The 22,791-nt window shown below is 44.6% G+C and overlaps 1 protein-coding gene across 2 annotated transcripts in view; it reads right to left on the bottom strand.

The window, feature by feature from the left end:
• Positions 1 to 22,416, bottom strand: part of PINX1 (PIN2 (TERF1) interacting telomerase inhibitor 1) — a 56,836-nt gene extending 34,420 nt beyond the window's left edge. The window contains exons 1-6 of one of the 2 annotated variants that reach the window (XM_035321424.1): positions 22,323 to 22,416; positions 17,427 to 17,536; positions 14,989 to 15,081; positions 14,201 to 14,279; positions 10,703 to 10,795; positions 8,339 to 8,415 (exon numbers count right to left, since the gene is read on the bottom strand). In XM_035321424.1, the coding sequence (XP_035177315.1) occupies positions 8,339 to 8,415; positions 10,703 to 10,795; positions 14,201 to 14,279; positions 14,989 to 15,081; positions 17,427 to 17,536; positions 22,323 to 22,341 (471 nt within the window). In that variant the 5' untranslated portion in view covers positions 22,342 to 22,416. Of the gene's footprint in view, positions 1 to 8,338; positions 8,416 to 10,702; positions 10,796 to 14,200; positions 14,280 to 14,988; positions 15,082 to 17,426; positions 17,537 to 18,381; positions 18,609 to 22,322 lie in introns of those variants that run through there. The other variant, XM_035321425.1, reaches the window with a different exon arrangement.
• Between the last annotated feature and the right edge of the window lie 375 nt (positions 22,417 to 22,791).

Here is a 22,791-nt window from a genome sequence, read left to right as displayed (position 1 = left end):
CCTGTGCAGCAGAGTCCCTCAAGCCGAGGGCCATGTCATTCCCCTTTGACTGATTAATTAGCCAATCAAGGGATATTTTTCACTGTGAGGCATGATGGTTTATTCCAGCTAATGCATGGTCTCTAATGGTAGCACATTAAAGCCAACTCGGCTGTTTAAGCCTATCGAAGTGACCAAAAGGGAAGGAAAGAAGATAAATCAAAAGAGCTCCCCCCACTTTTGCTTCAGTTCCTAACAACCCCCCCAAGGAACTAACGCTAGAGGCAAGGCTCTTCTCCAATGAAGAGGGAAGAAAAAGCATCATTTCTTCCAGGCCAGGAGATGTCTCTTCCTCTCCATTTCTTTGCTGATATTTAAACTATAATTTATCCTCAGCTGATTAACAAGGTGCTTATAGGCAAACATCAGTATTTTGTTCTTGTGTGTTGTTTTTTTTTTGAAAACACTACTCTGACACCACGCTGAGGAAAGTAATTTTTACCAGTGCTCCTGGAACAATCTCATCTGCATGGAGAAGTATAAAAAGTATCATAGAATCACAGAATGGTTTGGACTGGAAGGGACCTTAAAGATGTTTGAACCCCCTGCCATGGGCACAACCCCTGCCGCCAGCCCATGTTGCCCCCAGCCCCATCCAGCCTGGCCTTGGGCACTGCCAGGGATGGGGCACCCACAGCTCCTTGGGGCAGCCTGCACCAGGGCCTCCCCGCCCTCATACTGAACAATTTCTCCCTAATGTCTGATCTTACCCTCTCCTCTTTGATTTTAAAGCCGCACCCTTGTCCTGTCCCTCCCCCTACAGAGTCCCTCCCCAGCTCTCCTGCAGCCCCTCAGGCCCAGGCAGGCCGCTGGGAGGTCTCCCCGGAGCCTTCTCCTCCCCAGGCCCAACACCCCCAGCTCCCTCAGCCTGGCTCCAGAGCAGAGGGGCTCCAGCCTCTGCTCATCCTCGGGGCCTCCTCTGGGCCCGCTCCAGCAGCTCCACGTCCTCCTGGTGCTGGGCCCAGGGCTGAACACAATTCTCCAGCCAATATGGCCCAAATTAACATCTTGAGCCTAATTCAATGTTGTTTTGAGTCATTATGTCTAGCATTACCAGTTACCAACCCAGAGCAACAGTTTTCTAGACCTCCTTTACGCTACACTGTGCTGCCAGATGAAGATTTGCTCTATCTGTACCACCTGAGTATACTGAGGATATATTTAGCTCTTCAGCTGTATTGCCATGCTGTCCTCCATCTGAGTCTACACCACTAAGCTGTACTGCTTGTGCCTCAAGCATGGGCAAAGGCCTTCTACAATGGTAATTTTAATAAATTTTATTCAAGTGGTCAGAAACAAAGAAGAAGCAGGTGAACACACAAACCTAATGGTATTGATTCTCTAATATTTATGCTGCAGAACACACTGAGCTCTCCCCGAAGTCAATGGGAAGTAACCCACTGTAAGCTGACTCTTACCATTTCCTAGATCATGTGCTTAAAAAACAGTAATGAGTAAGCCAAACTGGTCAAAGTAGCACTGAGCTAGAGGCTCACAAACGTTTTCTCATCAGAAGCAGGCTGCTGGGGATACCAAATACATAAAAGCACCATCAGGTTGCGCAGACTTCACCACCAGGTCACCAATTTCTTCTCATAAACCATCATTAAAAGAAAACCTTCGAAAGAACCGGATAGGTCAAGAGGGTTGGGCTGTGACCATATGCTTACAAGAATATAGCTTTTTCACTGAAACAGAATATATTCAGCACATAACTTTTTAGGAGCACCTCACTATTAGATGCCTTCTTTGATCAGTACAGAAAGAGCTGCGCATCTTCATCATCTTTAGAGCAAGCAAACGCTTCTGTTTAGGCTCTTGTGCCTCATCACTACAAAGGGAGCCTGGAGAAGATGCCCAGATCTTCTGGAAAGTTAGGTAACAAAGGGTGGGGTTTAGCCCCTATGTCTTTCTTTCCCTTCATTCCTGATAAAGTATTATTTTTTACTCTTTCTAATGCCAACAAAACACATTACATCTGTGCTGAAATGGTGAGGTCACATATAGGAATAAGCACCATGAAGTTCTAACTTTTAATCCCAAATCTGGCAAACTCTGTAGCCTGTTGATAACGGCACCTAGGCACAAGACGCGAAGTACCTCTAAAATACTATTATTTTTTCTGCTAACACTTGTGTAATCAAAATAAAGGAAAGATGTGAAAGTATCTTAGTGTATTCCTACTGTCTTTCTCTGGAGCCCACTGACAGCAACTACATTTTTACTGTGGTTTCTTAAGGAAGTGAAGTTTCCACATTTGTTCTGCCCAGATACTTGTGTACATCATGTGCTCCTGTCTCTCCAGCAACTTTTCAATCCAACCCAACAGAAGCTCAGAGATTTCGAAGACATTAAGACTCTAAAATATTTAATGAAAACAGGACAGAGAAGGCGAACAGATCAGCATGCACACGGACAGGGCTTTCAGCATGAGCTCATCTCCTTCAGACCACAGAATCCAAGCACAACACAACCACAGGAAATCAAGCTTCAATACTGGAGCTGCTCAAAGACGTTGTTGGGAGATGTTTTACTTAAAATCAATTCACCTTTCCCCATTCCAATGGGTCTAGAAGTGTTAAACTCATTTTTTTTTTCTTGGCATCACTTACTAAGGAGCTGGGATTTCCCTTAGGGGACTCTTCCACTGCCCCGCTGACATCACTATGAGGAAGCCTGCAGAAGAGTAAGCTTGTGTCTTCCTTTTTCTAATTGAAGGTTTTTCACCCCCACCACCATTCTTGGCTTTTGCCTACCCTGATTACTATCCCTTCCCTTCCTCTGTTCCTCCCTCCCCTGCCCCCTAGATATTTATAGGCAGAGGGGTCATCTTTTTCTGCCTCTTTACTAAGATGAACGTATCCAGTTCCTCCACTCTCTCCTTCTAGGACATGCCCTCTAACCCTGTCGCCCATTTTACTAAATCCTTTTGGACTCTCTCCAGGTTTTTGATGTCCTCTTTCTGTTCTGCTTCTGAGTCCTAAATACCTCATGCTAGCAGAAGTCTCCAAAGCAGAACAGTGAAAAGTCTAAGTTAATTTTTAACTAACTTTTCTGCTGTTTTTTGTTCCCCTTAACTGCTAAATAGAGGCTTTTGTTGCAAGTAAGAAAACACAAGAAACTAAAGTCACTTGCCTACAAGTCAGTTGTCAAACCCAAAAAATAGTATCTCAAGTGGTATTTTGCAGAGAAAGTTGAGGTGTAGGGAATTGTATCAGCTTACCCATAGCTTCAGTGAGCCAGTGACAGAGCCAGACTTTAATGGATTTTCAGTTATGTCCCTTAAGATTAGCCAACAAGTTTTTCTGATAAGTGCTGGGAAATGTAAGTCAGTTGAGGAAGTTCTGCAAAATGTGTCAGAAGACAATTTCCTGATTTAAAAAAAAAAAAAGTGAAAAAGCAACAGGGCGGATAGTTACATTTCTAATGACTAACAAGGAAGAAATCACCATGAACTCAAGACTTTCAGGCTACTTGGATTAGGCAGTTTAAGGGAACTTACGCAGGTTTACATCCAAGTTACAAAAATTTGGAGGAAGCAGATTACTCATCAAACAGCCTGAGACGTGGAAGTGAGATGGATGCAAAACATTCAGTTTTGTATGCATCTTAAACAGAGTTATTACAAATTGCGCCAGCAAATCAGAACTACTCCCCCAGCCCCCAAAGCGAAATCAGTGCCAGAATCATGTTGTTCAGCAACCAAGCTGGGACTGTCTGTAACTCATTCCCAAATCCTCAGGCTCGCTCAGGAGTATTTTCTCCAGTGATAAGGCTTCATCAGGAAACACAGCTGGATGGAGGAAGGAAATTCTGAGAAGCAAAAAAAAATAGTGGGGGTTCCAGGAAGTTCAACCAGATAGGAACTAATGGAATTTGTTTTTCTGTCTCCCCAGCTCCCAGTGTTCCTAAGCAAGTGAGAAAATTAGAGGGAAAGTGGGGGGCAAAAAAAAAAAAAAAGAGGTCTGGCAGATCTTACCCTGCAAAACAGGTCCTCATCGCACGTCTCCAGAGAGCATCATAATTACAATTCAATATTTTCGATCACTTACTCTCCCTGGGAAAAACTGCAGACGTTTCCAATTTAATTCCACTCTGAAGCCCAGCCATTGTTTTCTTCCCTCCGTTTTTTATTTTTATTAAAAAAAAGTCCCTGTGTAGTTTATTAAGGAGTTTTTAGTTGGACACATGATTTATCAACATTTTTTTTTAAACTGTCTTTATGTTTAACATTTTGGAGAATTACAGGTTGCAAGTGCCTGAGATTAGCAACACATCCCAACACCATCAAAACCACAGAACCAGTATCCTGGTTTTATCCCTTCTAGAGAAGCTCCTTTCAACCCTTAGGGGCAAACAGCATTTCCTTCCATATCCGTGGCAATTCCACTCTTTTGCAATCTTTACAATCCTCTAGCCAACTCCCCTGTTACTTTGATAATGCAGATAACCCAAATTTCAACATCCCCACTTGCTGCAGCAGTGTCAGCGTGACACAGGAGAGATCCATTAGCCAGATCGACTCACAGGCTACTGAGACAGTTACAAAGCGAGTCCGAAGATGAGCCGTCCAGTTACACTACCACAGATCAAACTAGCACAAAACGTCTTCTGCCAAAGACTTGCAGGCCAAGATCATAAAATGACTGCTAGCAAGCATACTAGAAAAGACTGAACATGACCAATTGGAACAGCATCTCTTTGAGATTGATTTGCCGAGAAACCTTTTATCACAGCAGCAGTTCAGGGGGGATGTATTATTGACCAGCGCTTCAGAAGAGCCAGGATTATTTTGGGGGGGGTCAGAGTCCTGAGCATATCACTGAGCCTTGAGTCCTTGCACTGGATTCCTCTTGGCTGTAAGCACAGACGGAGTTTCCTGGGTTCCTCCCACCCCCTTTTCCCATTTTTAAGGAACAAATTGGTGTAACACCGGCCAGCCAACCAGCCAGACCTGGTACCACAGTGCTGATGATTATCAGTGTAATACCGCTGCCAGGATCTACAGCACTGTAGGCCACTGGTAGATACAGAAATGCACTGGGTACAACACCTCTTCGGAATAAGAGAAACTCTGCGACTCTTACAGATGAAAAGCTTTGTGATGATGCCATCAAACAATGGCATACATCCTGAAACCTTTCCATAACTTTCAGCGTCCCTAATGCCTACAGATCTGCAAATGCTCACCCAGCTGAATCCGCTCATAGTATAAGAATTTCATTTTTCCAAGATGTTCCCATCTCTCACCCCTCAACTGATGCAGGTTTGAATCGGAGGTTTTAAGGGAGGGAGATGGTCAAAACCTAGTTCAAAAAAGTCTCAAGTAACTTGTTGAAGCTGACCCCACAACTCTGATCTAGAGACCTCCAGAGGTCCGCTCCAAGTTCAGTAACTCTGTGATTCTGTGAAAAGCAACTCCTGCATTCCGTGACTTTACACCAAAGATGGTCCTGAGCCTGGACCAAAACAGCTGGAAGTTAGGGAACCAGAACTATGCTGAATGTCTGTCAGAAGGTCAGGAGTAGAATGACAGCTCTGTTGAAAGCTGAGGACAAGTCATTCATTCCAGATCAAATTTGGAAAGAATGCTTTTCTAACTGGATCTCTGAGAAAAAAAAATCTAATACCTCAGAAAAAGCCTTAAAGATAGGTCTTTAAGCTACAGGACCGATTTCTGTATATCATCTCAGTTGCAAATGCAACTCAGAACATGCGATTTGATTTATTTGGGGGTTGAAGTTAGATGATCTTTAAGGTCCTTTTCCTACCTGAGCCATTCTATTATTGACAATAGCAGCAGTTCTAGCACCTAGGTAGGTATGGAAGCTGTCCTTACCTACTCTGAACAAGAACTGCAGTGTACAGGTGTTATTAGTGGCTGCAGGAGCTGCAGTTAAAAGGAATCAGGGCCTACCACAGCCTGAAGGCACACCCCAGGGCTCTGATGGACAGCAGGGTTCTTTCTACGTCATCTCTACGCGGAGCAGACAGGAACAACTTGCTTCCAGAAGAATGACAGCACTTCCCTGCTGCTGTAGCACTCTCCCTGCCACGTTCGGGCAATGCCCAGAGCCTAGAGATTCAAAAACAGAAAGCAAACACACAAAGGGAACGGTACTGCAAATCCTCATGTGGCAGTTCCATTTATGCCACCTTAACGACCAGCTCTGGAACATGATGCAAAGGGTAGAGAGAGTTCATGGGTGCAACGAAATGAAATTGTTCAGAGCTGGAGTGCCTGAGCAATGCATTTTTTGTTCTGTGCAAACTCCACAATCTCTGACCCATGAAGGAGGAAAAAAAAAAAAAAAAAGACAGTTGTGCTGCCTCTGGCTTTCTCCCCCTGTGGCTGCTTAGCAGCAGACAGTAGCCAGAAGACAACAATGCAGCTCCAAATTATATTACCTCCTGCCTATATCTGCATGTGGAAATCTGGCCCATGAACAGGGAACAGTCTGTAGCTTTTTGCCAGAACCTTGAACTAGCTTAGTGTTCAGCAAGGGTAAAGAGGAAACATGCACAACAGCAGCCATCAGCCAGCCACTGCACTGGTTGAGGAATGAGCACAAACTGACGTACCCTTCACAAGCAGCCACAAGCACGTATGATGTCCAGTGCCTCTCAAAAGAGGGAATGTTCTGTAGGATAAAGCCCCAGAAGAAACAGCAGCATCACTTTCCAAACTTATTTTAATTTCCAAAGATATGGAAAGTGCAGAGAAAACAAGACCAACTACTCAGAAAAACCCACAGGTGGGTAACATCTACTGCTTTAGTCACAGCACCGTCTCCTGAGGATTTGCGCCAAACCCCAGCTTTTGTTTTATTGACCTGACTGCAATGGATCTATGGCATATTTACCTGAACAGTAGTGGTGTTAATCAATGGGTTCTGATGGTGCACGTTTACCTCCAGCATCTGAGATCTCCACCAATTGAGATCTCTAACCTGAAGTCCTGAAATGCTTCTATCAAGAGAGTAGTTCAGTTCAGATTGGTTCTATTGTTGCTGGCTGCCTCTTCCCAAGCTCTCACTTTTCAAACCAAGCCACAGGACTCATAACAAAGGTTCACACTGTTATCCACGGTGGCAGACAAGACAGGACAGTTCTTGCTTTGCTTATGTCTCTTCCAGCTTCCTCATTTAATTAGCTGTGACGGTATTTTTGTAGTTTATGGAGTACCCACAAAACATTTTTTCTGACCAGCAACTCTAAAACCTACAGCACATTTTCTGAAATCAGAACACTACACAGGATAACAGCAAGACCAAATCCTTCAAATATATCCAAGACACCCACCCAAATATTTTGTATTTCATACTAGGAGGTCTTTCCAGTGAAGAATGAGGATTCTTCACTGGAAATCACAATTTCTTCTTCACAACGCCCCTTGTCACTCCGCCTACACTTTACACAACTACAAACATTTTTGCTGCTGCCCAGGATCTCTTAGCGCACTGGTCCCCCATTCCTCTTCTTCCACATTTCACAGTGGCTAACAGTGAAGTTACAAAACAATTTTCAAGAGCACTGCACAACAAGCAAGGTGCCAAATACATACAGGGTATTTCAGAAACTTCCATTCAAATTTTTCAGGTCCCATCTTTCCCTTTAGCTGCAAGAGGCTTCAGAGACCTCTGAATCAACAGTGCCATCCGTGCAGCATGTTTATTTGTGTTTGTCCAGATGTTATCTTTTCCAAAGAATGCTTCTGGATACATTAGTCATGTCCCAGTGTAAGCATGTTTCTCATATACTGATATAGCTGGTCTGTTCTCCGCAAAATGGAAAATGCTAATAAATAGTACAGAAAATGCTAGTAGAAACATTGATCTCATTACACAAAGATTGGGAAAGTCTGCTCGCTATTTGTCGTTGCTCGAAGATGAGCAAACCTTTGCAGCTGCTCATCCTTTCCCAGTTCTCGTGAAAATAAAGCAGCTTGCTGAGATTGCCCGGTTACTGCTGAATGTCAAGTTTTACTTCAGATGTTTACAGAACTTTCAGATGAAGGCAAGTTCATCTACTTTGCAACGTGTAAGTAGTGTAACGTCGAAGTAATGAGGATTCCTAAGCAATTCCAAAGGAGTTACATCACAGCGGTTCATACAGATGTTAAATACACTCTAACAGTTCAGAGAACAGCACTCTACCTGCAACCTCTACGTAAAAATAGGCAGAAGACCCCTTGCTTTTGACAAACATGGTAATCTAATTAGCAGCAAGACATTTAAATAGGCCTTTATCATAAGCAAAAACAAGCAAGGAAATGAAAGAATGGTGAAGCCTCGTTTACCTGCATCTTCGTAGCCTTCTGTCGCTTCCCAAATATGCAGGACAGATCATCTTCACTGCGCGAAGAGAGATCCTTACCTGGAAGGAGTAAGGAGAGGAAAATAAAACACAAGCTTCACATTTCGTGATAAACCGTAACCCACAGAGATGGAGAAGTTATTTTTGGAGGCGCACAAATCAGGAGCAGTATGTTACAGACCCTACATCAACGCTGCCCACAGCTACTGCATACAGTAGGAAATGTGTGGGTGGGGGAAGGCTGGTGAGGAGGCAACCGTAGCCTACGTCCCTGTACGTCCACATGGCAACAACTTGTTCCCCCCCATCTGACACTGTAATTCGCATAGCAAGACGAGGGAAACAGCCCGTTCTACTTACTTGAAAGGGGAAGAAGAGGTGTATCCTCCTGCAGACAAGAAAAGTTCAAAGAGAACATGCACATCTTGGGACTCTCATGAGAGTTCTCCATCTCTGACAGAGTTAGGGACTTAGATCTCCTCCATATAGTAGAAACAATCTTTACTCAGTGGGTGCTTTTCTTTGACTCATGAAACTGCTTGTGAAAAGCAAAGCCTCTGCAACACACTGGATTATCCCAACATAAAAACAATTCCAAGGGCAAAGCAAAGAGTTTCAGTAGGACCTCAGTAAAGAGGAAAGAAAGGATGTGATGTGATACTCTGAGATGCCAGCAAACATTTGGCCGAGCTCAGAAGCCTTTATATTCAGTTGTCCACTGCTTGTCTCGAGAGAATTCTTCAAGAAAAAGTTAGAAGAAGCTGAAGAAACAAAAATTAGTCCAGACAGGCCAACTGACAGCACCCCAGGAGGCTGCTTGGCTCTTAGCTTACTGCGCTTGATAGTCAGACTCCAAAGTCACTGACCTCAAAACAAAATCTGACTATTCCACCTCATTCTTTTTCTCAGGATCTTTTAACTGCCTGCAGAGTGTAAGGAGACGCGTCACCACAGAGCATTTTACATCACTGTCAATCTCATACTGATAGAAATTTCCCAGATTCAAGTGTGATGGCCAAGACCATGAGCGGTGCCTGTGTTCCTCCAGCAGTGAGGCTACAAAACAGCCTCAGGAACGGAAGCTGTGTTTTGTACCGTTGCTGCTCCCTTCTCCCGCTTTTGTGTGAGCTTGTCTTGTTTAGTCTGAAAGGAAGCAGGATCGGACTTCAACAACAAGGGCCACAACAACATTAGCCTTTTTCAAATAACTTCTCTTTCCCCGAAAAGGAGGAATTTCCCTGGTTTAGACCGCAGAGGGTACAGTCCAAGAGGGGCCTACCTTAGAAAAGCACTGCAGCCAAACAAATAAAGGATATTGCTAACACAAAAGCTTCGCTCTGTATTTTAAGTGCTCAGAAGATGCTTTACCCCCTCCATATTTAGTAAAAAATAAATAAAAACAAAAATAAATCCTCTTTGCTACTACCTCAAGTAGGCCATGGTCTCTGTACTTGAAGTCCTGAACCACTTTAATTGTTTAATGTCATTAAGTGGCAGGGTCATGTTAACACACTTGACTTCTAGGTCGAGTTACTTCATCAAAAGACCCAACCCCCAATATCAGAATTTGGCCTCCCTTCAGAAGCCAATTACCTCTGTTTTCGCAGAAGCATTTGTTATCCAACAACATTACACCGAGCTTGAAGTTTAATAAATTAACCAGCAGTGGAAACTGATCCCATCCCTCTACTCAACCACATTCACACCCGCCATGTGCACAGGGTTGCGTGAAAAGGGAGCACTACCAAGACAGAAACAGAGCAAGGGATTAACAATGGCCTAGAGCAGAAAGCAGGTTTGGCTGAAACAATGCCACCACTCCAGCTGAAAAAGAAGTTACCCAACCCCACAAGTCCTTATAGATTTTCTGGCCACCCATCGCTGTCCGAATTGACCCAATAAAGCATCCAGGAGATGTAAGAGGGCTTTCCTCTTCCTGCATCATTTAATCTCATTGCTTATCTTATCCACGTGATCCCTTGGCAGGGTTACTGGAGATTGCAGAGGATAGCACAGTACAGATAACGGAGTTACTTGGCCATCACCTTTGCCTCCCTCTCTAGCTCTTTTCCCACTCACATCGATGAGAATATTCCTTGTTCTTTAGTCAGCTGATGGTTCCTGCAGACAGGAATTGATTTATTCAATGATAACAGCCCAAAGCCGTCTCGAGTTGTCCAAAATAATGAGAAATAGTGTATTATAGCTTTAAGCAGGTTGCTACAAAGGGTATTTCTAAACCAAGACTGTACTTGTCATATATAGACGACAGAAAGTAACAGATCACCTTGACATATGCTTTACTAATCTTGGCTAGAGCTTATGAACCAGAAACAATTCCTCTTACCTTTTGCAAACTTCATATAATGGACACGTTTCTTGGAGGATTTGGATTTTTCCTCAAGACTAAACGTCGTCTTCTGATTAGTCACTGAGGACTCTAAAAAATAAAAATACAGGTTCCAACCCTGTCAGAGAAACACTAACAACCAAATTCAAACACTGTATTTAACTTTCTCTTTCAAAACCAAGTTGTAACAGCATAGCACTGAAGGAAGCGTGGCAACTTTCCTCTGAGACATGTTACAGCATGATTCTTTTTTGCCACATCCCCTTCCCATTTCCAATCTAGTGTAATTTAAAAAAGGCAGATGCAAGCACTGCAGGTCAAAGGCAAAGTCTAATTTAACCTGGACGGACAGAAAGGGAGAGAAGAAAAAGATAACACAACAGACAGGTTTTCCAACTCTAACACTACTTGAAGTGCCTCCACCTGTGCACAGTGGTATCTCTGTGTAAGGGAATTAAACAGGCAGACCTTTTTCCTCCCTGAGGCCAGCTAGAGGTGCCACATCTGTATTATTTAGTTCTTCTACCTTTCAGTTGAAGGGCTGCTTCTTAGCTACCCGCTGGGAATGGTCTCTGGAGTTGGCTAAGTCCCACTTGCATTCAGGAGTTGTTTGAGAGGCTGTTAGCTTGTGCAGGTCAGAAGCACGTGAGGGATTATCTATCTATTTAACAGTAAAGACAACAAGTTTTTGTGCTATGGCAGGTTCCTTTACTGGTACAGACACACTCTTTGCATCCACAGAACCTGCTAATTTACAATACATTCTTGGAAGGAAGTAACCTGCAGTCCTGAAATAACTACTTTACGGTCCTGTCCCAAAGAGAAGTAGGCACGACAGGATTCTGTGCTGCATAACTACAGAAAAGGCTACGTAGGGTGAAATGTTTCTTTCTTTTTCCTGCCAGCAGCAACTGGGATAGGTAGGGAAATCAACCCATACCCTGCAGGCCAAGTTGAGTCACCTTTTTCATTCAATCCCACCCTGAAAGCTGTGCAGACCAGGTTTTTCTGACATTGGTATTACAGCACTTCATGAGTAGTGCCACCTGATGATAGTCATTGATCTAAAAAAAAAAAGAGATCTACAGCCTGCAGTGGGAGAGTTTACTACCAGAAAGCAGCCTCAGATCTACTCTTGATATTGCATGTAAAACTTAGATGAGAAAAGGACTAGAAAATCCAGTTTTAGACAAGATTTTGCAGTGAACTTGAAAATCCTCAGTAGAAGGGCTTATGGGGAAAGCAAGCATGACAATTAAAATACCCTGACCACAGCTGCAGCACTCTGAGCCTGCTCTCTTATCCACTTGTGCTGAATTTTACACAGGAAAGGATCTCTACAAGGCTTCCTCCTGCACTTCAGTCTTACAGCGAAAGGGGCAGCAGCACCGCCTTGTGTCTACAAGAAGGAACTTCACTGAGCTTAGAAACGTGCTGGCAGTGGCAACATAGAAGTTGGAACATCTGTCTGTCTTTTGCTGTGCTTTTTAAAGCAATTTAGTCATAAATAAGTTGGGGAATTTCTAGAGCAGATCTTATGCAGATAAATATTCCAAAGCACGTGACAGGCACAGCCAGTGTGTTTTACCCCGTTTTACAGAGGAAAGGGACACAGTCCTCATCACTCAGCATCCCAGCAAAAAAGCCAAGAATCGAAACTTCTCACCAGGTGCTCAGCTAGAAAAATACAAGAAAGCTAAATCTATCTAGATGAAGGGTATTTGAATGTTGGCATACAAACCGACACAGGGCCCTTCCTTCCCAATCTCTAATTGCAATCCAGCTCTGGCAACTACACCAGTTATTTAAGAACAATGAAGGTTTTCAGCTGACTTTTAATGCAATTTGAAACTGGATGATGGCCAACAAAGTAACATTTGATCCTGCAGCACAGCTGCAAGCAGAATTATCTGGATGAGTTTTGCCAGCTTAAACAATTGCCAAAGAAACAAGTTTCAGAGCAATGCTTACAGTCTGCAAATCACCCAACGTGATTCCGACCGGGACTTTTCAACTTGCATCCGAATTTGTGCTCAGTGACTGAAATCTCTTGTCCAAGCTGCCAAAAAGACCAAGGAAAGATAACTGAGTAAACCAGGGAGAAATATGGTTTTATGGGACGCTTTGTATCCGTAGAGATGACCTACAGGATAGAGTACAGCTTTAGGAACAAGACAGCCTTGCTCAATGAACCTGCCTCTGTGCTGACTCATCGTGTCCTTGGGCAAATCATTTCAGCTCTCCGCTCATCAGTTCGCAGGTTTCCCACCAGTTACACCTAAATCTCCTTATGGCTCAAGTTGGAACTTGGGTAGGATTTAGATATAAAGGTAGACAGGAATTTTTGGAATTTCCCTTCACTACGCTATTCTACCTCTTGAGCACTTCCACTACAGCAGCTAGCACTGTGCAGCCTCAGACCACGATTATGTCTCCAATGCACCACAGTAACTTACACAGAAATTAAAATAACTGTTTTTAAAGCACTGGGTTCAAAATTTTAATCGCAGTTATTTAGGATTAGAAAACAAGTTTGAGACTTCATTTTAACTGATCTTCCTCCTCCTCCTTCTACCTTTCCTCTTCCTGATGATCCTGTGCGCATAAGTGTTAAGAACAAATTAAGTAAGAGTGGCTAAATTCATTATGCTGGCAATTCCGACACCAGCAGCATATGGACAAGTTGTTGTGCCCAAACAGAAGCCCTTGGTTTAACAACACTCCACAGGGTTGTTTAGACGTACGATGAGAGTTTGAGATGTATCAGTCCAAAGGAGAGATGGTAAGCCAGCCGAAATTCCTTCTGTAAGCTCACACCTGCCAGCCTAAAAAAAGCTTTTCAAAAAAATGCACAAAGCTTCTCAAAACCAATAAACTTTATAAATAGCCCCTTCGGGGGAGCTGTGTAGTTACCCCACTTGTGTGCTCTATGTCAGGTCTACAAAAATCACATTATCCTACACTCAGAACAGAGATGCATAAGTCTGAGTCAAAAGCCAAGGAGCAGCTCTTTGAGGACAGGAAAAGTTGGTATTTAAGAAACCGCCAGAGCATGGAAACCAGATGTGATAAGGAATAGGAAGCCAAACGCACTGCAGTGGCGGATGCCTGTGTTCTGAGCTTTCATACTGGCTCTGGATACTTTAAAAAGAAACAAGCACGGCTGTTGTACATCCCAGCAAAAGGTCTCCCGTGTCTTGGATGAAACTCCCAAGTTCAAAATTTAGAAGTCTGGTTTCTCCAGTAAAAAGCCTTTAATAGAGGTTAAACTGATCCACTGAGATCTACTCATCCAGGCAAAATTAAGCATGGTCATGGAGGGCAACACGCCCTTCAGCTCTCAGCGATTTTGGGGGAGAAAAAGGGGGAGCTGCTGACCTCAGCAAGGATACACTACTAGCAGCCCAGAGGATTGGGCCTCAACTAGCCTTGTAAGACAGAGTATGGAAACTCTGCTAAGCTTCCAGCATCTGATTGAGCAATGCATGAACCTACCTGTTTCACCCTGTCCGTGGCAATCGTTCAGTTCAGCCAGAAGCTGGTTGAAGTCATCCTGATGAGCAATCCAGTTGTCCTGTAAATATCACCCACGTGAATACGAGGCAACAGTTTTCAGACCTAACAGAGGCTTTGCTAAAACAGGTTTTAAACTCTGCTCTCCAAGAAGCGACTTAATTGCATATACTCAATCCTTCTTGGTGGGAGGGACCAAGAAAGCTCCACAGGTGGCAATACTAACAACAGCATACTACAATCCAAAGTGCAGAACCGATAAGGGTTGTGTTTGTGAGCCTTTAAAGATTACTGAGCTTCCGTTGGCTCTGCACATCCCAGTCTGCATAAGACGTTTTCAAAAGTAGGCAGAAAATACTAGTGTGATTTTCCAGCAATGAAGGTATTTAAGTTGTTGATTCTGGGAGAAATATCTTTAGAAGCACATTCAGCTCTCCCTGTGTACCCAAACTCCAGTGAGGAAGGTGACTGCATCAGGAAGATGGAAAGAAAGCATAAAGCTAAGCTGGGTAGAAGACAGAGAATAAGCAAATATTTCACTGATTCAGAAGCAAAAACTCTCTGAACAGCCTAACAATTCACTGTAACCTTTCCAAGCAAGTACTTACTCCCAGAATACCCAGAGGGTAACTACGCTCCAGCTCAACAGTCTCTGCAGGGATATTCACAAAGGTACATGCTACCACCAGGTGTGATAACAGATTTCAGTAAGGCCCCATTATAAAAGCCGACAAGGGAGCCACATCTCCTTACCTGGGTCTAGCACTCACCTCGTGATTGATGGATGCTCCTAACCCCAGCATGTTGTTTTTCACATGAACCTTGATGTGTTCTGTATTTCCTTGCTCCTGAGCACCAAGACCCTAATGAGGATTTAAGGGTAAAAAAAATGTAAGGGCTTTCCAGCAGTGACAAAGCAACCTGAGCCGTTGTACTGGAAGACGTTTTGCAATGAAATACAGCAAGAAACCACAAGTTACTATTTGCTAGCCTGCAACTGAATTCATTCACAGGCATTAGCACACACGAGATATTAAGTATTTTTAATTTACTACTTAAGCCTCCAGCAAAATACCACAAACACTAAAATAACAACAACATTAAATAGTCGGGTGATTAATCTGAAAGCCACCTGACATTCCTAGGCAAGTCCAAAGTGTTTACAATTTTCAAACAAGACACTACATAGGAAGAACATGCCTCTTATCAAAACCACCTCCCTCGTGGCAAAGGCAGCTGCAAAAATGCCGAGAGAGATGCCCCACAGAGCTTACAAAGCAGAACAGATTTATATTAGGGGGAGGGGGGGAGAGGAGGTGGAAGGATCAGACTGGAGCTAGCAGGTCATTAAGAACTTTTTCCATCTCATTCACACTCATGATCTGGTGAAAATACCAGGGCAAACATATGTTGGGTTTGTCTAGCCTAAGAAAACAGAAGCATTCAAATCCAGGAAGACATCTTTAAGCCCAGTGTTATCTTGATTGCACAACCAGGGAAAAAAGAAACGTTTGGAATTGAGTGTTATTCCTGAGATCTACCTGCTTTTCTGCCCCTACCCTGTCACCAGTAACAAATCACCATAATAAATGTGTATAAATAAATATAAATATAATAAATATGTATGTGTGTCTCATGGAGTAGTAGAAAGAGGCCCCACAGACAGAGCCTGTGCATATCCAGTACGTGAGGAAATGACCGTCCTTGAACACAGCTGCTCCTATCGCAGACCCAGTAGGGATTTTTGGTCAGTGGGGTGGCAAATTTACCCTGAAACTTGTGCTAACCAAGAAGTCTGGAAACAAGCAGGACATCCTGCCATGACCTAGTTCCTGCACAACTGATATCGGGACTAGTGTAAGCAGCTTAATTTCAGAGCACAGATGGGCTGCTGCCCATTAACTTGACCAAGCTATGCTTGCATGTGTCAGAGTTTGTGGCAGAACAGGGAGATAAATCCCTCTAGTACAGCTCTAAGTGTTGTAGAGAAAGATCTAGTAACAAAGAAAGGAAACTTACTGTGAAGACGACGAGAGGGAACCCTCAGAAAAAATTAAAGCACCACGAGGGCCTTCCTTCCACACCCTCACACAAAGGGTTGGTAACAGCAAAGCATTATCTACGTTCAGAGGAGCTGGCAGCCTGAAATACGATCAGCGCTTTTTCTGCTCTGCTTTACGTACCTATTTTCAGTCTCACAAAACAGCCGTGTATACAACTTCACATAGCAAGACGGTACCCAGCCCCACACTTTGAACAGTTTGGTCTAAAGCCCAGCGAAACCAATCCCAGGTCTTTGACTTCAGCAGCCTTTCCATCAGGGATCGCTGCTTATCGTCGGTGAAATTAAAGACAGAAGCCAGATTTCTACGTGCTAATCAATCCAAGGGTAGGCTTATTTATCACACCAAGTTGTGATCCATTCACAGAATTAAGAACAGCCCTAATTTTGTTAATTTAAAAGGAAACGGAGGAGATCTAGGAGAAAAACTAAATATATATCACCAGGCAGGGTGGGTTGCGTGTGCTTGTTTCACTAACCATGCTGATGTGCAGGCCCAAATCTCAGCTCCTTTGTGGAAGTTTGCTTTCAGTTGGCAGCAGAAGTGTCTGCAGCTGTCTGCACTGACCTAGAAATTATTCATAGCACCAGCAACCTGTCACCCCACTGCACAGGTACGTGCTGGCGTTGGGGAGGAATGCAACTCCCATAATGCTGCATTTTGGCCATTCGGGGAACAGATCAGAAGTAACCTTTAAAAACGGGTGAAAGATTAAACTCCAGGTCTTGCAGTTTCTTTCAACAGCACAAACAGCCAGGTTGAGAACCGAGTGCATGAAAGCAACTTAAAGCCTTCTGTAAATGTCACCTGATTTAATGATCCAGCTCCTGCCCTGACTTGTGAACACTACCTCGTCAAAGAGGGTAGAAAAACTAGAGAGGAACAAGAGAGGAACAAGCTGGAAAGTAAATTATTAAGAAATTATAGAAGTCTAACATTGCTCAAATTCTCTGTAGGCTTTGCAAACTTAAAGGAATAAATCAAACAATGAGAACATGGCTGTTTTAAATGCTGCGACCAAGAATCCCCCAGCAGTCTTCCAACCACATCTCTAACCCCCCTTTTTGTTTTTGGTGAAAGCATTTTTAGTTCAGGAAGAACTGAGACACCACCCTTCATCTAGACAACTCTCCTTTAGGCCATACCTTTCCTTTGGACCAGCCCATCTTTTCCAGCATCTTCTGTCCAAATTTAGTTTCATCTTTACTCCAGGCACTGTTTCGTGGATCCACAGACCACTTCTGCTTTCTACGGGCTAGAGAAGAAAGGAAAAAAATCAGACAGGCTCTATTTACACTCCCACAGTATTCCAAGTATCTAATCAAGTCAAGAAAAGCCCCTCATTCCAGAAAAACACACCCAGATCAATCACATTTGCGGGGCTTAATCCTATTAAATGTGATATTGGAATAAAAAAATCCTATGAAAACTTTTAGGACAAAGAATGCCAAAGGAAAACAGCCATGGAAGTTGTCATCCCTAAGGATGGGCTGCAATCCAGGGAAGCTGTTCAGGATCACCATTTAAGTGCACAGGCTTAAATTCCATCTTTATTCCAACTTTTTTTTTTTACATCTGGCTTCAACATAAAGTGTATGGGGGATGAGATTTTAGTGCTGGAAGCCAGCACTGGACAAATGGCCACTGGCCACGCTTCCTCTTACCCAGTAGTTTGAAGGTTTGCTTTCTTAATGAAAACCAAGTCAAAAATCAAACGTAAGTGACCAGAGGAACTGAACCGCACAACACAAACCAGAGGGATTTCAGCTCTTGGATCTGCCGCAAAGTGGCTTGTTTGGAAAAAGTCACCGGATGTGACTGCAGGTGTCAGAGATCCAAGGGAGACCCGGGGCTCTTTTGTCCTACGTAAACCATGACAGAAACCGCAGTCCCCCAGGCCCACATGCGTGAGTTTGTCTCCATCAGCAGGAACAGCTTCTTTGAAACCGAGGAAGAAAAGTTAGCGCCGTTACCCAGCCCCTTTAAGCGCGCACCTAAACACACGCAGGAAGAGAACCTAAATAAACAAGACAAAGAATGGGAGGCAGGAAGATTACAGACTTCATTAACCACCATGGGAAACAGCGGATCAAAACTGACCGGTTAACCCAAGGCCACAGAAAGTCAGCGAGGAGCCAAGTCCACCGAGGCGCTTTCATAATCAGGAAGTCATCTCTCCCGAAAACGCAACGCTTCGGATTTGGGCCAGAGGGAGAGAATATTACGGGCACGTTCAGTCCATTTTCTGCCCGGTCTTGGTTCTTTTTTAAAGAATTGACGCCGTCAGAGCACAAGATGATGGTTGTTTTTTGTTTGAATGGGCTTCTGAGCCTTTGAAGCTCAAAAGAAGTGCTGCAGCTCCACAAAAAAACTAACATAAAAATTCATAAAAGCCCAAACAGTCCATAAAAAGAGGTTTTATGGTACGTTAAATGGTTTAGTGCTGTAAGAGGAATCCGAAAGAACTCGTTTAGTTCACTTCTCTACACAAAACTAACCACCTCTTTCCACCAGGCAGAAATATTCCCTACAAGCCCTGTTTGTGCTGCTACCAGAAGCTGGGAAAACGCTAGCATGGACTGTGATTTTATACAGGCGCCAGCAAATTCCGGTTCCCTCCTGAATTCCCTAGGGATTTGGGACAGTTAGCATGCTTTGCCATGTTCCTTCACCCAAGATGCACAGGACCTTTAAGGACTCAAGCTTCCAGGAGTTTATAGAGATGAATGACTTCTAAATTAAGGCATCAAGCTGGCAGCAAAAACCAAGTCCTTCAAAAGCTGGGAAAGTTGCTGCTGTCTTCCATAGCTGGCAGTGAAACATTAAGGACAGAGAGCGCAACATAAAGGCCACTAAAAGAAGCAGTTGAGAAGAGAAAATAATGCCGCCAATGCCTTTTTTTTTTTAGATCTAGCTCTAACAGTATGCTGCTATATATTTTCAGCATGCTCACCTTCTGTTACACTGTCCGTAGTTTCCCAGGTGATGGCTTTGCAAATCCCAAGAAATGAAATTCATCGCAACTCTTGTGGCTGTAAAGCCACCGTGTGTATTTAAGGATTTGTCTAGACGGCAGAGGTAATCCATGTCAAACGAACGTGGGAGTTTAAGTTAACTTCCAAAGCGAATTGTTTGATGTAGTCCAACTAATCCACTTTAAAAGCTGATGCCTAGTAACTCTCCCAAGTACCTCCCTGTGCAGAAGCCCTCAGATGTTTTACTCCCAGGAGGACCCCGCTAACAAAACCCAAGGGCACCTCCTATGGAGATTGCTCAAGTTGAAACGTTACGAGGCCTTCCTTTTCCCAGCAGCTTGACCCCAAGTATTTCAAATCTCTTAATTAATTAATTACTCCTCACACTTGTGCCAGGTTAACACGCTCCTTTTCATATAGGGGAAGCTAACCGTAGGGAAGTAAAGGAAGATGCTTCCACCTCTCAGGAAGTATTTCAGAAAACCAAGAACAACTTCACGCCACACAGCAGCCATTCAATCACATCAGAAGTGTCTGTTCACCAGTTTTGAAAGAGCAAGGAAGGAATCAACCTGGTATCTTCCAGCTCAAATAAAAAATAAAGCTCAGAAGGCAACACTGATGTCCTGGGCTGCTCTCATAAGGAGAAACTAACGCAAGTCTGGGTGAGCAGCACCATCCAGTGGAGAAATGGGACATTTCTTTAGATGCTTCAGATACCCCGCTCTGTGGGAAGAGATCAGCTCCTAAACCCTTCAACCAGGGCTATCGCGATGCCCTAAGCCTTAACCATCACTTCTGAACGTCCCCACCTAAGCCACTGCTGTGTGCCCCCAGATGGTGTTAACACAGGAAATAACAAACAGGTAAAATTTTCTCCAATGAGCTGGAAAAAAAGATACCGCCCGCAGAAGGGATTTTATTTTGAATCCAAGCCACAAAACTCAGCAGCAGGTACTTGTGATTTTCCAAACCTGCAGCACTAAGAGAGACAATCACAGTTTATTAAAAGTCCCAGTCAAAAGTAAGTGGAAAACCAAAAGTTAACTTGTCTGCCACTTGGGCAACGGCTACATTTTTTGAGTTCAAACTACTCAATAACAGAACAGTCGAGTCTATCCATTCCTGGTGTGGCTCACAGCATCCCAGAGGCTACACAGACCTCTCAAAATCGCCTCCTTCAACCCCCCGCTCAAGCAGGCTGCCTCAGACAGCATCCAGGTGGGGTTTCAATACCTCTTGCGTTCAAACTTCTCAGTGTTTGCCCACCTGGGAATTCCCGGTGTTTCAGTTTGTGCCCACCGCTCCTGGTCCTGCCACTGGTACCACCAAGAAGTTATTTCAAGGCCCTGTGATGCATTCCTTTCCCAGCTGTAGTAAAACCAATTAACTCGACTCTCTTTTAGGATGAAAATTAACAACAATGGCCGAGCTTGATCCAGCACTGGAAACAAAACTCGCATCTCTGTAACACAGCGTTGTAACTGTAACTTCAGCTGAAGGTGAGGAACAAAAACAACCCTGCAAAGGTGGAGTCTCAGCAAACAGATTTATTTTTTTTTTTTTTGGAGCAACTGATTTCATATTTCCATTATATTACTGAAATGGGAGCGTCCCAGTAAAATTCTGAAAAATGGGACCAACAAAGCTTACATCTAAAGTAATCTGAAAATTACCTATGTAAGCACAGCTTCATTTCCATCAATTCACACCTGTATTTTCCAGTGGGAAACAGATTCTTTTAAATTAGGCACTGTACTGAAATCCATCTTTCCCACAGCTGAGCAAGTTTATTAGACCTCGTGCTCTTATATTAAGGGTGTCCTGACACCACGAAGCTTACTTGAGCCACATAAGGACATTAACAACCATCATACGTGAACCCTGTCCCATAAAAATCTGCAGCTGGAAGTTTATTCTTTTAATTTGCATACAGTTTCAATTTGCTAGAAAAGACTACTTTGCAGAGATGCACCTTGAACTCAGAAGTGAGGAGAGCAACAAGTAGCAGTTTCTGGGAAAAAAAAAAATCATTCACACTTTGGCCAGTCCCAGGAGCGTCGTTTCTTGCACTGATAAGCTTTACCCAAAGAAGAGTTAGCAATTGGGTTATTCTTGGGAGACTTTTAATGATTTTTTTTTTTTAGAAATTCTTTCAGTTTTCTTGGGGCTGCTCGGCCTGGAGCAGAGGAGGCTCCGGGGGAGCTCCCCCATGGCCGTCAGTACCCGCAGGGAGGTGCAGAGAGGCCGGAGCCGGGCTCTGCTCAGCGGTGCCCAGGGCCAGGCCCAGAGGCCCCGGGCCCAGCCTGGAGCCCCGGCGGCTCCCCCTGCCCCTCAGGCAGCACTGCTGGGCTGGGCGGGTGCCTGAACACTGGCACAGGCTGCCCCGAGAGGGGCCGGGGGCTGCTCCTGGGAGAGCTCCCTGAGCCCTGGGCCGTGGGGCTGGGCACCCTGCTGGGGGAGGGCTCAAGTTTTCAAATGCCTTTGAGATAAGGGTGAAGATATTTCTGATAGCAATATAAGAAAAATGTTAAAAACATATAGCAAATATATAATAAAATGGAAAGTCTTCAGAAACACTTCATTTAGCAAGACCCTTCTGTAAAAAGACAACTGCTTGCCCTACCCCTGAATGTCTTCTTAGTCTTCCTCTTTCTTCCCCCGAATTTTCTCTTTTTTCCCTCTTTCTCCCCCAGAGCTTTCTTACTTTTTCCGTTCTTCCTCTGAACTTTCTCCCACTCTTTCCTCCCAAGCTCTCCCTCAGCTCCCCAGCCTCTCCTCTCCCCACACGCTTCCCCCAGCCCTTCTCACCCCTCTCCCCGCCCCAATTTCACCCCCGCAGCTCCCAGCAAACCTCCCCGGGGCTGGAAGCCCCTCAGCAGCCGAGCCCCGGCCCCGCCGCTCCCCGAGGAGCTACCACTGAGGGGAACCCAAACCCAGACAACCCCCAGAGCCCGGCAAAGGGGCACACCGATGCCTTAGGAGCCGGTAGGGCCGCACTAGCGGCCACCTCCCGCCCTATAAGGGGACAACGCCGCCCCTTCAGCCCCCCGGAGCCGCACTCACGCTCTGCCAGCATCGCCATCTTGGGGTCCTTCCTCCCGCTCCCGCCGCGGGGCCTTCCGAGCTCACGGGCAGCGAGCGGGGCGCCCTGAGGGAACGCCTGATGAAAAAGCTGAAATTGAGGCGAACCCAGCTGTTTTCTCACAATAAATTTAATTTTTAAACCCGCTGAAATACTTTAAAGATATTAAGTTAATTTATGAGCTCTCTACGGACTATTTTTCCATGGTTTATTGTGGGTATCGGGCAGGCGTTTGTAGAGACAGCCGCAAAATTCGCAGGGAGGGGAGGGGGCAGCAGCGGTGGCTGCCGCCTCAGGGAGCACCTCAGGGAGCCCCTCAGGGGGCGCCGCCGCCATTTTGTGCCCCCCCTCACCCGGCTGCGCCGGGCTTGTGACGGGCTCTGTAGGGGCTGTGAGGAGCGAGGCGTGGGGCTGTCCCCGCGGTGAATAAACGGCTCCAAACCTTCCAGT

This window comes from Oxyura jamaicensis, chromosome 3 (assembly GCF_011077185.1).
Source record: "Oxyura jamaicensis isolate SHBP4307 breed ruddy duck chromosome 3, BPBGC_Ojam_1.0, whole genome shotgun sequence".
Classification (NCBI taxonomy): domain Eukaryota; kingdom Metazoa; phylum Chordata; class Aves; order Anseriformes; family Anatidae; genus Oxyura; species Oxyura jamaicensis.
The sequence above is the reverse complement of the archived record's forward strand: the minus strand, read 5'-3'. Positions and strand labels throughout refer to the sequence as shown.